The following is a 14,636-nucleotide window of genomic DNA, read 5'->3' as shown; positions in this document are numbered from 1 at the left end:
CATTTTGAAAAGGTATTAAGTCTGTCGAGTGGAAAAGTTGTCAAATCTAGAACTGGACACAGGAAAGCCGTACAACATTGCCAGTTTACCTCTGATGGGCAAACCCTTCTTTCAAGCTCTGACGATTCAACAATTCAGGTGCAGAAATATTTTAAGTGTCTGTTAGTGTACTTTTTCTGAATAATGTAAAGTCCAGGGACATACATGCTTTTCTTGAGCTCCATGAAGTCAGACAAAAATAGTTGAAATTATTGAGAACTATATTATTTTACAGCTAATTCCCCCATTCTAGAATTTGGCCCTTTCTTTTCCTACTACACTCCTCAGACCAAAGGTCTTGAGAAAATAAAGATATAAGATAAAAGATGAAGCAATAAGTGTTACAGTATCCAAAATACCTGTCACATCTTGAGAGCAGACAAGTAGATCAAACTGATCTAATCTGACAACTGCTCCTCCCAACACCTTGTCAGAACCAGCTGAAACCAGTCAGCTGTTCTTCGTTATGATTGGTTACTTGTTATATAAAAGAAGTGCTTGCTTACCAGGAGCAGCAGTGGCGTAGGAGGTTAAGAGCTCGTGTATCTAATCTGGAGGAACCGGGTTTGATTCCCCGCTCTGCCGCCTGAGCTGTGGAGGCTTATCTGGGGAATTCAGATTAGCCTGTACACTCCCACACACGCCAGCTGGGTGACCTTGGGCTAGTCACAGCTTCTCAGAGCTCTCTCAGCCCCACCCACCTCACAGGGTGTTTGTTGTGAGGGGGGAAGGGCAAGGAGATTGTCAGCCCCTTTGAGTCTCCTGCAGGAGAGAAAGGTGGGGGGGTATAAATCCAAACTCTTCTTCTTCTTCTCTTAGGGAGAGAAGAATAGGTAATCCCTAGCTCTTAGGGATTACCTATTGCTGCAGGGCATGCTGCCCGTTTGCTGTTTGAGTTCCTGTATGCACTGTAAATATCTGCACTGTTGATAAAGTTTTTCCTCACAGTTAAACTTCTGTGTGCAGTGGTAATTGCTTTCAGCTGTGCTCAGCCAGTGCTTAGCCGCACCTTGCTGGCCTCTGTAGCAGGCTTTCTCTAGCGTAAACTCAACTCTGTGACAATAAGCATTGACATACATCATGGTAAATTAAAACCTAACTCAGTAATGGCTTAAGGAAACCACAAAATCTTTGTAAAATCTTTTAAAATCAGGTCTGGAACTGGCAGTCAGACGAATCTCTCCTCCTGGAAGGTCATAAGGAATCGGTCAAGAATTTCAGGCTTCTGGAACATTCTGAGCTTCTTTCTTGGTCATTTGATGGGACCGTTAAGGTAGGTAAAAGTCGACATTGTGAGGCTTCAAATTTGGATCTCCAAACTTGGATCTCCAGTCCAAAACTTTAAACGCTACCCCATGCCACATGAGCAGCAGTGGTGTAGGAGGTTAAGAGCTCGTGTATCTAATCTGGAGGAACTGGGTTTGATTCCCAGCTCTGCCGCTTGAGTTGTGGAGGCTTATCTGGGGAATACAGATTAGCCTGTACACTCCCACACACGCCAGCTGGGTGACCTTGGGCTAGTCACAGCTTCTCGGAGCTCTCTCAGTCCCACCTACCTCACAGGGTGTTTGTTGTGAGGGGGGAAGGGCAAGGAGATTGTCAGCCCCTTTGAGTCTCCTGCAGGAGAGAAAGGGGGGATATAAATCCAAACTCTTCTTCTTCTTCTTCTTTAGCTTTTAGCTGTTTTAGGATACTTTATTCTTTATGCTGGCTGGGAATTTTTAAGATTTTTACTGAATGTTTACCTGGATGATGTTTCAAAAACTAATTGTTCTATTTTCATGTGTTTTGTTTATCATTTTGTGTAATCTGACTACTGGAGGAGTTTGGGGATATAAACATGTTAAATAAGATAACTATACCCAGTGGTGTAGCGCCCAGGGGGCGGGGGGTGTCTTGCACCAGGCGCGCACCGGGGCGTGGGCGTGGCTTGGGTTCAGGGCACAGATGTGCCCCAGGCGCAGTTCCCCCTTGCTACGGCTCTGACTATACCCAAATATATCAGCAGTAAAACAGTGACAAACAGTAGCTGTACCGGGGTGCTGTGTGGTTTCCGGGCTGTATGGCCGTGTTCTAGCAGCATTCTCTCCTGACGTTTCGCCTGCATCTGTGGCTGGCATCTTCAGAGGATCTGTGGCTGGCATCTTCAGATCCTCTGAAGATGCCAGCACCCTGGCAAATCAAAATGCTACTGACCAGCACCAATATTCAACCGTGAAAGCCTTCGACAATACAGTAGCTGTACCACTGAAGGTTGAAAAAACTATTCTAATCCTGGTTATTAAGTTAAAAAAAATGTGTTATCTGTAATTAAATATTTCTGAAGCAAAGCTAAACTCTGAGTTCTGTTCTTTTGAAAAACTTGTACCAACAGAAATTTTCACTAGTTCTTTATATTGTAGCTCTGGAACATACTTACTGGAGAATTGGAAAGAGACGTGAGTTGCCACGAAGATGCTATTCTTTCTTGTGCTGTTTCGCATGATGCCACCAGATTTTCTACTACCTCTGCTGACAAGACGGCCAAAGTTAGTCAATGCCTACAGATCAACACTAACATTTGTATGCGAGTCCAATCCAGCCAAAGATAAACATTGGCCCCTTCCGCACACGCAAAATAATGTGTTTTCAAACCACTTTCACAACTGTTTGCTAGTGGATTTTGCCATTCCGCACAGCTTCAAAGAGCATTGAAAGCAGTTTGAAAGTGCATTATTCTGCATGTGCGGAATGAGTGATTGTTACATTTGCTTGATTTCAGTGGGAAAGTTGGACATATTTCTAAAGTCTCTGAAATTTAGAGCAACGGGTCTTAAGAAACGCTTAAGTATTGACAGATGCCTGACCAGTTCAAACCTGTCTGTCTTAAAGTAGCCAATAACCCTTTTAGATAAAATTAGTATTATGGTCTTGAGCTACTCTACAGTAGGCAGGGTGCCTGTGAGGAAATAATCCATCCAAGCATAAGGGGGAAGTTGTGTCATCTTTCCTCTACAGGCAGCCAATTTAAGTGTGGTATTTCTTATTTGTATAATAAGGAACAATGCTCATAACATACAATAATATAATTCACTGTTGTATCATCACATGAATTATTTTTCTCTTTTTTCATTCAATAATCTAAACTAAACCTTTTCTCTTTTTTCATTCAATAGTCCTTTCAAAGGTGTATCCACATTCATATAAATCCAAATTCATATAAATCCCAAGTTCTTACAATTGACCTTAAAGTTCAGTCATAAATGTGCAGTTTCAATTCATTGCTGCAATATTTATGACTGAAGTATTATAGAAACTTGAATTATATGAATTGAATTACCAATGTGGATACACCTACTGAACAGGACTATTGGAATGAAAAAAAGAGAAAAGGATTTAGTTTAGGTATTGAATGAAAAAAAAAATAATTCATGGAAGAACAATCTTTGATAATCTCAATATTATTATGTTATATTCCTTAATATAAATAAAAAATACCACAAAGCTTAACTTCTGATGTAAATTACGTGGTTTGTATGTTAATGCTTATTTAGACGTTACCTACATCTTTGTTATCTTTCCTCTACACACAACTACACATAAGTTTCAGGCTCTTATGTATATGCCTTCTTCATCCCTTGCGCCATCTAGGAACACAACACCTGCACCTGTGCAGCATGGGACCTGGATTGTGTGCTTACATACATGTGTATATACACATGTGCATCCTCAGTCCCTTCCAGTGTGGTGTAGTGGTTAAGAGCAGGTGGATTATAATCTGGAAAACCAGGTTTGATTCCCCACTCCTCCATCTGAGTGGCAAAGGCTTATCTGGTGAACCAGATGTGTTTCCGCACTCCTACATTCCTACTGGGTGACCTTGGGCTAGTCCAGGGGTAGGGAACCTGCGGCTCTCCAGATGTTCAGGAACTACAATTCCCATCAGCCCCTGTCAGCATGGCCAATTGTAGTTCCTGAACATCTGGAGAGCCGCAGGTTCCCTACCCCTGGGCTAGTCACAGTTCTTTGGAACTCTCTCAGCCCCACCTCCCTCACAAGGTGTCTGTTGTGGGGAGAGGAAGGGAAAGGAGTTTGTAAGCCACCTTGAGTCTCCTTACAGGAGAGAAAGGTGGGGTATAAATCCAAACTCTTCCTTCTCTAACAGCTTGACCTGCTTACAGACTTGGGTTCTTGCTGCCACTGCAGATCTCTTCCTCTCCCATTCCAAATTCCAGCATTTTATCTGAGCCACAGGCTTATGGCTAGAGTTCTGCCATCACTAAGAGTTCATATCCCAGGCTTCAGGCAACAAATATATTTAAATGCCCAGTTTTCAGACCTTTGTAGGCATCTTGTAATAATTGTGTAGGAGATTCCAGCTCTCCTGCCTCTCTCTTGAGTTGGATGAGGTCCTCGTGTCTCCGGTAGCTAGAATGTTTGAATGGGATAGTGCTGAAATTTAAATGGATTTTTATGTTTTAAAATTTCAAATCTAGATATGGAGTTTTGAAAGCTTGTCTGTCCTTCACAAGTTGAGTGGCCATGAGGGTTGTGCGAGATGTTGTGCCTTTTCTCTTGACAATGAACTGCTGGCCACAGGAGATGACAATGGAGAAATACGGGTAATTATTCTTTTTTTTTTTGTTATTTTAAAAATGATTTCTATAATAACTGAATGTAAAAACTTTACTGGCCTGTATGCGACCAGCTACACACTCTGAAGACTTCAAAGAACACATTTTTCAATAAGGGGGCAGTTTTCTCCTGACTCACTTTGCCTACATTCTGTTCCCAGGGGTCGGTCATCCATCCATCCATCCATCCATCCATCCATCCATCCATCCATCCATCCATCCATCCATCCATCCATCCATCCATCCATCCATCCATCCATCCATCCATCCATCCATCCATCCATCCATCCATCCATCCATCCATCCATCCATCCATCCATCCATCTATCTATCTATCTATCTATCTATCTATCTATCTATCTATCTATCTATCTATCTATCTATCTATCTATCTATCTATCTATCTATCTATCTATCTATCTATCTATCTATCTATCTATCAAACTTATATACCGCCCAACCCCCGAAGGGCTCTGGGCGGTGAACAACATAAAGTTCAAATACAAATAGACATAAAATCAAATACAAGAATCTTCCAATAATATAAGTTAAAATGCAGCAATTAATACATAACAATGCCTGCTAAAATCCTTCTTAAACCCTCCCGAGCGGAGAGAAGAGAGGGTGGGTCCTGTAGATGATAATGGACCCAAAGTTCTGTGGGGATGAAAGGGGGGGGGGGGGGGCACTTTCAGCTGACTGGACATTCTAAAAAGCTCCGGTGGAACAATCCTCCATCTCACAGGCCCTCTTGTGGAAATCACCAAGATCTCCAGGGGTCTGGACAGCTGGAGGAAGAGTGTTCCACCAGGCAGGGGCCAGGGCTGTAAAGGTCCTGGCCCGAGTGGAGGCCAGCCGCATCATTGAGGGGACAGGGACTACCAGTAAATTGGCCTCTGCCGAATTGATTCCCCCCCAGGACCAAATTTGCAGCAGGGATTTGGGGGGGGGGGGGGGCTCAGTGCATTTAACCTGAATATTAGAACAACTTGTGGGGATCTCAAGAAAAATCTAGATAGACACATGTCTACATACTTCAGGTATAGGATCTGGTTTTGTGGGCTGAAGAAACCTGTACTACAACGATTCTCTGTGAATGCTTCCAATATCATGCCGCATATACATTTTGTCTTCTTAATGTCTCAGATCTGGAGTGTTTCAAGTGGAGAGCAGCTTCACCTTTGTTCCCGTGCTTCAATAGAGGATGGAGAATCAGCCCACGGAGGCTGGGTGACAGACCTCTGCTTTTCCCCGGATGGTAAAATGCTTGTTTCTTCTGGGGGGTATGTTAAGGTAAGCAGAACACAACTGTATACGAAAACACGAGTTGGATCCCATCTGAATTCTCTGCACAGATGCATAATTTCCTTGCCCCCTTCCCCACCCCCGGTAGCCCCAAATACTATCTAAAATACTATTTTTGGGGAGTGGCAACCCCCCCTCCCCCACAAGCAACATGTGGAGGGGAAGTTAGAGGGCCACCATAGGAGGAGGAAATTATCCCCTCTCTTGCCCATGTGACAGGTTCTAGCACAAGGTGTTGGTGAGTTTTGTTTTGTTTGCCAGTTGGTTGGTTTTATTTGCCAGTGTTTTTGAAAACACCTTGTCTGAAATTTATATGATTCATTAATCACTGTGTGGACAATTGCAACTTCACAAATAACTTTTGGCACTTCATGAGAAGGAAAGACTCACTGGAAGAGGCTGTATGGAATATGGAACATGAGACTTATGCCTGTGCACAATTTTGGACTTATTATTGAATACGTACAGAATACCTACCTGAGTGGATTTACATAAAATGTTGATGAATCAAGGTGGACTGAATATATATTTATGTGTATACTTCCCTTATGGATGTTGAACTGATGGGAGAGTATGAACTAAATACTTACCTGAACTAATATGGATGACCCTGAATCTATTTGTTATAATTGTTAAAAATAAGTTGAACTTACCTGTTGGATGGTGTTGACAAGAAATGATTGTATTTATAGCTAATGCAATATAAAAAAAATATGAACAATGATATAAACTCATGTATATAGATATACGCATTTGAAAAATTAGTTCTTGCCAGAGTGCAACAGTAGTTGTGATCCTATTATTATAAGTAGAAACTACCTAAAGGTGTAGGATAAGTTTTAGGATTTCAGATGGTATCAAAATAGTTCTGAGCTGTTATGTTCAGCAACCAGTGTGGCAAAGGGTCGCACTTGTGTTCGCACAGTTGTTCTCAACCTTCCTAATGCCGCGACCCTTTAATACAGTTCCTCATGTTGTGGTGACCCCCAACTCTAACATTTATCCATTTTACAGATGGAAAACACTGATGCAGAGAGTCTTAGGCGACCCCTGTGAAAGGGTCGTTCGACCCCCAAAGGGGTCACGACCCCCAGGTTGAGAACCGCTATGTTAGCATTTATCATATTTTGTGTGTGTGTGTGGGGGGGGGGATAATTCTTGTAGGTGTTATTTATAACCTGCTAGTATACCATATTCAGATTTACTGGAAGCATTTTTCTCTTCCTTGCAGTGGTGGAACGTGGACACTGGTCAACCCCTACAAACATTCTACACAAATGGAACCAATCTGAAATTCCTCCATGTGTCTCCAGATTTCAAAGTGTGTGTGACTGTTGATAACCTCGGCATTCTTTATGTGCTGCAGATTATGGAATATGGAACATGAGACCGGATCTGACAGCTTTTGAAAAAGCAGCATTTTGAGCCGGAAGCAAATTCCACAAACGTTTACACATTTGTTCAATCATGAAGTGGTTTTTTTAAAAAAAAACCCTCTTTCCAGGAGTTACACAGCTCTACTTGCATGGTACATCCGGGATGGTTTTCAAATCAGTATATATTGAATCTTCCATTTGGTCTAACTTGTGAACTATTTCCCACTGTTACAGGGAGAAACATTTCTATAGGTACTGCACAAAGTCACCATCAAAGGAAGCTTAATAAGATTGCATAGATCCAGTGGCAAAAGCTCCCAAGCCATAAATAATGATACTGCAAAGTACCATAAACTGCTGTTTCACTTTGTGCAATTTTGGGGTGCTTAAAAAAAATCCTTGTTGATTTATTTTTTAAAAATGATTTTGTAATGGCATTGGTATATTATGTGAATAACTGAAAAGCCCAGTACGATATACAGATATACTGCAGGTTACTTCCTGCAAATCACCAGCAAAAGGCATTGACAGTTGAATTTTTCTTGCCTCCCCACCACAACAGAGCCATTTCCAAAAGCCTATTCCCGGTATCAAAGAGCACATATGGAGCAATAGTAATGCAGACTCTGCAGCTGTTGTGGGGAGAGGGAAGAGAATGCCTTTTGCATGAGCAGCGCTCTGCTTGTGGAAGAAGGAAGGAGAGATTTGATCCCTCCCTTTCCTCCGGCAGCTTCCTAACCCATTTGCAGGTCCCTCACTCCTGGTAATAACATTTGCTCTGGCTGAGCAAGGGTTTGTGGGTAGGGGTGGCAGAGAGGGGGAATTCCGTGATCCTTGTGCCCGCAGAATTCAGGGTCCACTTCTGTGTATTTTCAGTGAAGATATTTGTAAACCAGCACTGATTTTCCATTTGGTAAAAAAATTCAGAATTTACCGTCATGAAATAATTAAACCCTGTACTTTTCAGCAAGGTTTATTTTACCTCAGTCAGGGTTTTAATAGGGGTTGTCACTGTCATAACTTCAGACGACCGTATCTGAAGTCTATTTGCCTCCTTAAGTCTATTTGCCTCCTTACCTTGTAACTTCTTTCTGGGTGGAAACCATATGTTAATTTTCTAGGCGGCAGTCTTGTGTTTGTGAATATTTAGAGGAGAAAAAAATCACGAAATTTATCCCTGCTTAATCATTATGTCTAAAGAATATATTTCAGCCAAGTGAATTTTATTTAAATTGATAATACGAAATGTAAATGTGTTAAATGTAAATCAAATGTGCCGATTGGACAGTCTCGGGGACTGTGCCAATATTATCTTCAATGGCGTGGAGCTAAAATAGTGTCTCTGGGGTTTGAGATAAAACCCTTTGAAGGATTTTCCCTACTGACATCAATGGACTTCAGAAATAAGGAAGTATTTGCAGACAACTTACTACGTGAGCAATTTGTAGTAATAATAGCATCAATGGATTACATCGCTTTTTTCAAAGTGTTATCCCTCTGAAGAGCGCTTTCAGTAACTTCAGATTAAATTTAACTATGGCCTTTCTGAGTTTGCCAAACTTTACCCACAACTATAAATAATTCTATAGGGCAACATTAAATACATCAAATAAAACAGTATTTAGTCCACATCTTGCTTATTTTCTTCGGATGCCATACGCCACAGCAAGTTGTCATGTCCTTAAGATGTGTCTGATTTTATGGGCTGTCTTCACCTTCAGATGTGCAGGTCGTTTAGTTCTTGCCTCTACTCACCAGAAAACCCCTAGACCAAAATGGCCCATAGAATGCCATGTAACGGGACTAAAGAAAACCTACCCCTGAAGTTTGTCCAGAAACAATGGGAAATCCTTTGTGTTTTTCACTAGTTTGGAGCTAATATTTAGAAAGGATATTTGTAATACAAAAAGGATGCTTTTTCTTTGTTTTAGAATTCCTGAAACTTGTGCCAGCTCTTGTGTGTGCCTGAAAATGAGATTTTCTACAGTTGAAATGTGAAATAAGATTTTCTTGAAATAAGTTTTTCTGTTTTCTGTTAGTGCTATCCATTGCAACCTAGACTAGGGTGCGCCTAAAAAGCCTCTGTTGAAATAATTATACTTGGAAGACATGGCTTCCAGTTTGATGTTACCATAGATAGTGGTCTGTACTCTACCACTCTGCTCAGCAAAGCGGAAAGCCGGCCTGCAATTGAAATGGCTCTTCCACCAGAGGAAAAACTGCTTAAGTTGGAGGAAGTCTTCCTAGGCTGGAATAAGGCCTCAAACATTGCCGAACAGAAGGGGTGAATGTAGGCCACCAGAGGTCCTGATAGCGTCTGAAAACTTTCATGTTGGGCTAAACTGCCCGACTGCTGTGCTATTTAAGATACACCTTTTTCAAACGAAATTGTTAAATTTGTTGAACAGGCTGGGGTTTTTTTATGGTGCTAAAATGTTGCTTTCACAAAGGGACTGGGTTTTAATAAGTTGATCGTGCATCTTGAATCAATAAATTTTTTTAATGAATTGATGAGATAGTTTGTTTACGTGTGTGTCAAGTCTTGCTCAGTTCATCCATTGGTTTTCTTCCCTCGTTTGTTTCCTAGCCTTATTTTATTTATTTATTATTAATTTTATATACCGCCCTCCCCCTGAGGGCTCCGGGCGGTTCACAACAAGGTTAAAACATACATTAAAACATAATTTAAATATCAATTACATAAAAACAGAACCCATTTTAAAATGTGGATGGCGTCTGGCTACCCCCCCCCCCCCTTGTGCCCACGGGAGGCCAGATGACATGGTAGATATATTTTAACCAGGCTGGCCAAACGCCTGGCAGAACAGGTCCATCTTGCAGGCCCTGTGGAAACTCTGTAAGTCCCGCAGGGCCCTGATCTTCCTAGGGAGCCTGTTCCACCAGGTAGGGGCCAGGGCTGAAAAGGCCCTGCCCCTTTGTCGAGAGAAACCAACCTGATCATTTTGGGCCAGAAGGGATCACGAGTGGGAGTCCCTCCTCCTGAGGGAAGCCAGGAGGGCCTACCGGGGCAATAATATGAGGTGGTCCCTCAGGTATGCAGGTCCGAGACCGTGAACGGCTTTCCCCCCTTCGCTTATCAAGCGCAGGGCTGCATTCCCGGAATGAAGAACAGCATATTTAAAAGATGCTTGAGCATTTATCATTCCAGCAATTATCCTTGACTGTGTTACGGTGTGTGTATTATCCTGTTATACAGGGTTCCTGCAAGAAATGTGTTGCTACTGAGAGCTATGTCACTCCCTGAATTTTTGTGGTTAGCTCCACTTCCTGTGACAGCCATTTTGTAATTGTGCCAACCAACTTTGTTAGAATTCCAAAGGCACCCACAGGCTTGAAAAAGTTGGGGAGCCCTGGTCTTAGTGCAAGTTTATCATTTCCCAATGTCTTGCTTCTGCCTTTATATGCCATCTTAGCTGGTGAACCGTGATATTGGTCCAACAGGCACACTGTACATCTTGCAATGTGGCAACAAAGCAGTTGTCTCTCTCCACGATCTGGCAGTCTTTTGTGTCACCTACTTCCTGATTCTTTTAGCTCTCTCAGCCCCACCTACCTCACAGGGTGTTTGTTGTGAGGGGGGAAGGGCAAGGAGATTGTAAGCCCCTTTGAGTCTCCTGCAGGAGAGAAAGGGGGGATATAAATCCAAACTCTTCTTCTTCTATTGAACTATTCAGAGCCGTAGCGAGGGGGAACTATGCCTGGGGCATGTGTGTGCCCTGCGCCCCTGCCATGCTCCTGTCTGCCCCACCCACGCCACATCACACACCCGGTGCAAGATACCCCCATCCCCTGGGCGCCACAACACTGGCACTATTAGATGTTCAACCCGCCTAGTTGTACGGACTTGTGTAATCTGCCTTGAATCCCAGTGAGAAAGGTGAACTATGTGTATGTAAAGTGCCCTTATGTCACAGCTGAGCTATCAGCAATCCCAGCGAGGTGTTTTCGAAGCAAGGGAGAGGCAGAATTGCTTTGTTGTTGCCTTCCTTTGCAGGGTCTTCTTTGGTGGTCTCCCGACTGACCCCGCTTAGCTTCTGAGACCTGACAAGATTGAGCTTTCTCATGCTGCCTTCCCACCACTATAAATAACACAAATAACGGTCGAGCTGTTCTTCGTTGTACTCTTCTGGAAACATTTCGTGGACTTCTTCCATTGCACGTTCTTTGTCGTCATCTATGTCAGTGATTCCCAACCAGGGTTCTGTGGTACCCTGGGGTGCCGCGAACACATCCCAGGGGTACCACGAGAATGCTACCGACCCCTCACGTGCCCCCAGTGCTCCCCTTCACTCTGAGAGGAGAGTGGCAAGACCGCTCCCCCGCTAGCCCTCACGTGCATGGAGAAGAGCCGGTTCAAGCAGCACCAGCTCATCCTGCCCGCCTTTGACCATCAGTACCCCAGTGGTTCCCTGCACTTGTGCAAAAAGTAAGCCTTGCACCATTGTCAAGGGCTGCCCCATTTCCAGAAGGCCCGCTTGCGTGTCTGGGGAGCCAGCAAGCACTCCCAGTCTTCTTCTATCAACAGAGCAAAGTAAAGTCTATTTTTGATTTCATTTCCCATTCTTAAAAACATTTAAAAAACCCTGGGAGGGGAAGGGGGGTGGGGTGTGTGTGTGTGTGGGTGGGGGGTGGCAGGGGCATACCACCCATGGGGTACTGTGAGACATGAAGAGCGAGGTCAAGGGTACTGGAACATCGAAAAGGTTGGGAAACACTGCTCTATATCAGTGGTGGTGAACCTATGGCACGGGTGCCAGAGGTGGCACTCAGAGCCCTCTCTGTGGGCACGCGCAGAGTCAGCCCCCCCCCCCCCCACACACACATCTAGGCTGGCCTGGGCTGCTGGGCTCGATTATTAGCATTAAACCTCCTAAGACCTAGTTTTGGGGAAGCAGTGTAGGTAACCCTGTTAAACGCGGTTAAACCCCACTGATTTTCATGCGAAGAACTAAAGGACGATCCTTCACCTGGGAGTAAGCTCAGTTGCTGGCAATGGGGCTTGCTTCTGAGTAAACCCTTCTAGGGTCATGATTCATCCGTTGGAAGAGTTGCACGGTTGCTTCAAAGCAAAGCCATCGACTACCACCAAGCTTACTCCTGAGTAATGAACACTCGGAGCCAACCATTTTTTCTAAACTAAAACCTCAGTATTCAGGTTAAATTGCCGTGTTGGCACTTTGCGATAAATAAGTGGGTTTTGGGGTGCAATTTGGGCACTCGGTCTTGAAAAGGTTCGCCATCACTGCTCTATATCAATTCTGCCTTAATTGCAAGGTTGACTGTAAATCTTTTGCAGTTACTGAAGTGTTTCGTTTGTACCTGGTTGTACGGCTTGGGGTATGGTACTCCTGCTTGCCATGACGTTACAAGTGCAGCTGAAGAGCTTTTGCGGGGAGGCCAAAAGATTATCTGCAGTTTCACAGAGTAAGAAAAAGTAAAGGTCATGATGTGTAAGGACGGGGTCATTACTTACCCATGGGGCGATGTCACATCATGACATTTAGTAGGCAAATAATTTTTACGACAAAGTTTGCCGTTGCCTTCCCCAGCAGAGACACATTGCATTTAATCGGAAAACTCCACTGAAAGTTATTTCAGGAGGTTTCTAAATGACTTGATGGAGCTGTACTTTTTTTCTTCCTTATGCTCAGTCAGTCAGTCAAGTATTTATTGTTTGAGCCATTGGCTATAGCAATACAGAGAAACATGCAGTTAAAACATTTAAATTAAAACAATAACTTAGTTTTACATTAAAATATAAATTATTTGTATTCGCAATCTGTAAATTAAAATGCCCCATCCACATCAGATGTTTTTGCAGCTTCTTCAGCTAGTCTAAGGCTCATTCCGCACATGCAGAATAATGCACTTTCAAACTGCTTTCAGTGCTCTTTGAAGCTGTGCGGAATAGCAAAATCCACTTGCAAACAGTTGTGAAAGTGGTTTGAAAATGCATTATTTTGCGTGTGCGGAAGGGGCCTAAGTTAACCTCCAGTACTTTGGAACATCAGTTCAAACAGCGCTTTAAGTACTTTGCTCATAATTTCCTAGCTGCCAGGGCAAAAAGAGCCATCTTGTAAGACACATAGGAATCAATATCAGATAATAAGAAAATCAGTTTCTCATCATCGGACAAAAAGGCTGTCCTAGGTAGTATTGGCTCCAAAAACCTTTTCCTTGTTTCTGAATATAAAGGACAGGAGAGTATATAATGAAAGAGATCCTCAGGCTCTTGTTTTCCACAGATGCAAAAGCGCTGAGAACATGGTATTCGTTCTTCCTTATGCAATTTGTATTGCTGCACTGAGCAGTACATATTTGCTCCTCCCTAAAAGCTGAATTTCCTCATCTTACAAAAATAATTTTGGCTGGGAAAAAAAATTAAAAGCAACCCATTTCTTTAGAATTAATTTCTGCGGTTTGTGACCTACTGAACGAATTTGACTTGCAGAATGCGAAGGAGTGAGGCTCACTTTTTGACACAAAGTGGGAGAAACCAAAGGAAGAATCCCCATTCATCTCTGTCCCACAACTTTGTGTCAACTTCTGCATCTGGACCTAGAGAGCCAGTGTGGTTCAGTGGTTAAGAGCAGGTGGATTCTAATGTGGAGAACCAGGTTTGATTCCCCACTCCTCTACCTGGTTTCTCTTCAGATCGTATAAATCTTTCGCCGCCTTCTTCACTCCTCTACCTGAGTGGCAGAGGCTTATCAGGTCAACCAGATGTGTTCCCACACTGCTACATTCCTGCTGGAGGTAGTGGAGGAGGACACAGTGGCCGGACAATGACGACATGAGCAGGGTTGAGGGCACCTGAAGATGACATGGCAGCAGGACTTCCTGCTACCTTGCAGTCTTCCTGGTCACATGGGTGGCGGTGGGGTGGGGGAGATCCCAGCCCCGCCCCCAGGCGGAGGGGTGGTGGTGCCTGGAGAGAATTTGTCTCCGGGTGCCATTTGCCCCATCAATCACAAGCAAGCCAGAAGTGAGGGCAGGCAAGCCGTGTGGCACCTCCTTGTGCATAAACAATGAAATGCCGAGAGACCCTATTGCAATTCTACGGCAGAGTGAAGAATGTCGGGGAATGTGGTCCACGCATAATGGCCCAGATAAAGAGTGCATTTGAGCCGTTAGGAAACAGGATACCATCACTAAAATATTGCTAGGTACAGACAATGAAGCACCCAAAAGTGACTCCAGAGCACTTTTCAAAAATTTGGCATTTGAGTTTAGTGGAGAATCTGAATTTAGCTGAGTATCTACCCTGTTTCCCCGAATATAA

At 43.4% G+C, this 14,636-nt stretch overlaps 1 protein-coding gene across 3 annotated transcripts in view; it reads left to right on the top strand.

Moving 5' to 3' along the window:
* APAF1 (apoptotic peptidase activating factor 1) overlaps positions 1–9,844 on the top strand; it is a 39,918-nt gene extending 30,074 nt beyond the window's left edge. For all 3 annotated transcript variants that reach the window (XM_048509626.1, XM_048509627.1, XM_048509628.1), the window contains 6 exons: positions 13–138; positions 1,193–1,312; positions 2,442–2,567; positions 4,515–4,640; positions 5,799–5,945; positions 7,189–9,844. In XM_048509626.1, the coding sequence (XP_048365583.1) occupies positions 13–138; positions 1,193–1,312; positions 2,442–2,567; positions 4,515–4,640; positions 5,799–5,945; positions 7,189–7,344 (801 nt within the window). In that variant the 3' untranslated portion in view covers positions 7,345–9,844. The remainder of the gene's footprint in view (positions 1–12; positions 139–1,192; positions 1,313–2,441; positions 2,568–4,514; positions 4,641–5,798; positions 5,946–7,188) is intronic.
* Positions 9,845–14,636: the final 4,792 nt, after the last annotated feature.

The sequence above is a fragment of the Sphaerodactylus townsendi genome, linkage group LG10 (assembly GCF_021028975.2).
Source record: "Sphaerodactylus townsendi isolate TG3544 linkage group LG10, MPM_Stown_v2.3, whole genome shotgun sequence".
Taxonomy (NCBI): domain Eukaryota; kingdom Metazoa; phylum Chordata; class Lepidosauria; order Squamata; family Sphaerodactylidae; genus Sphaerodactylus; species Sphaerodactylus townsendi.
This window is presented reverse-complemented; position numbering and strand designations above follow the sequence as displayed.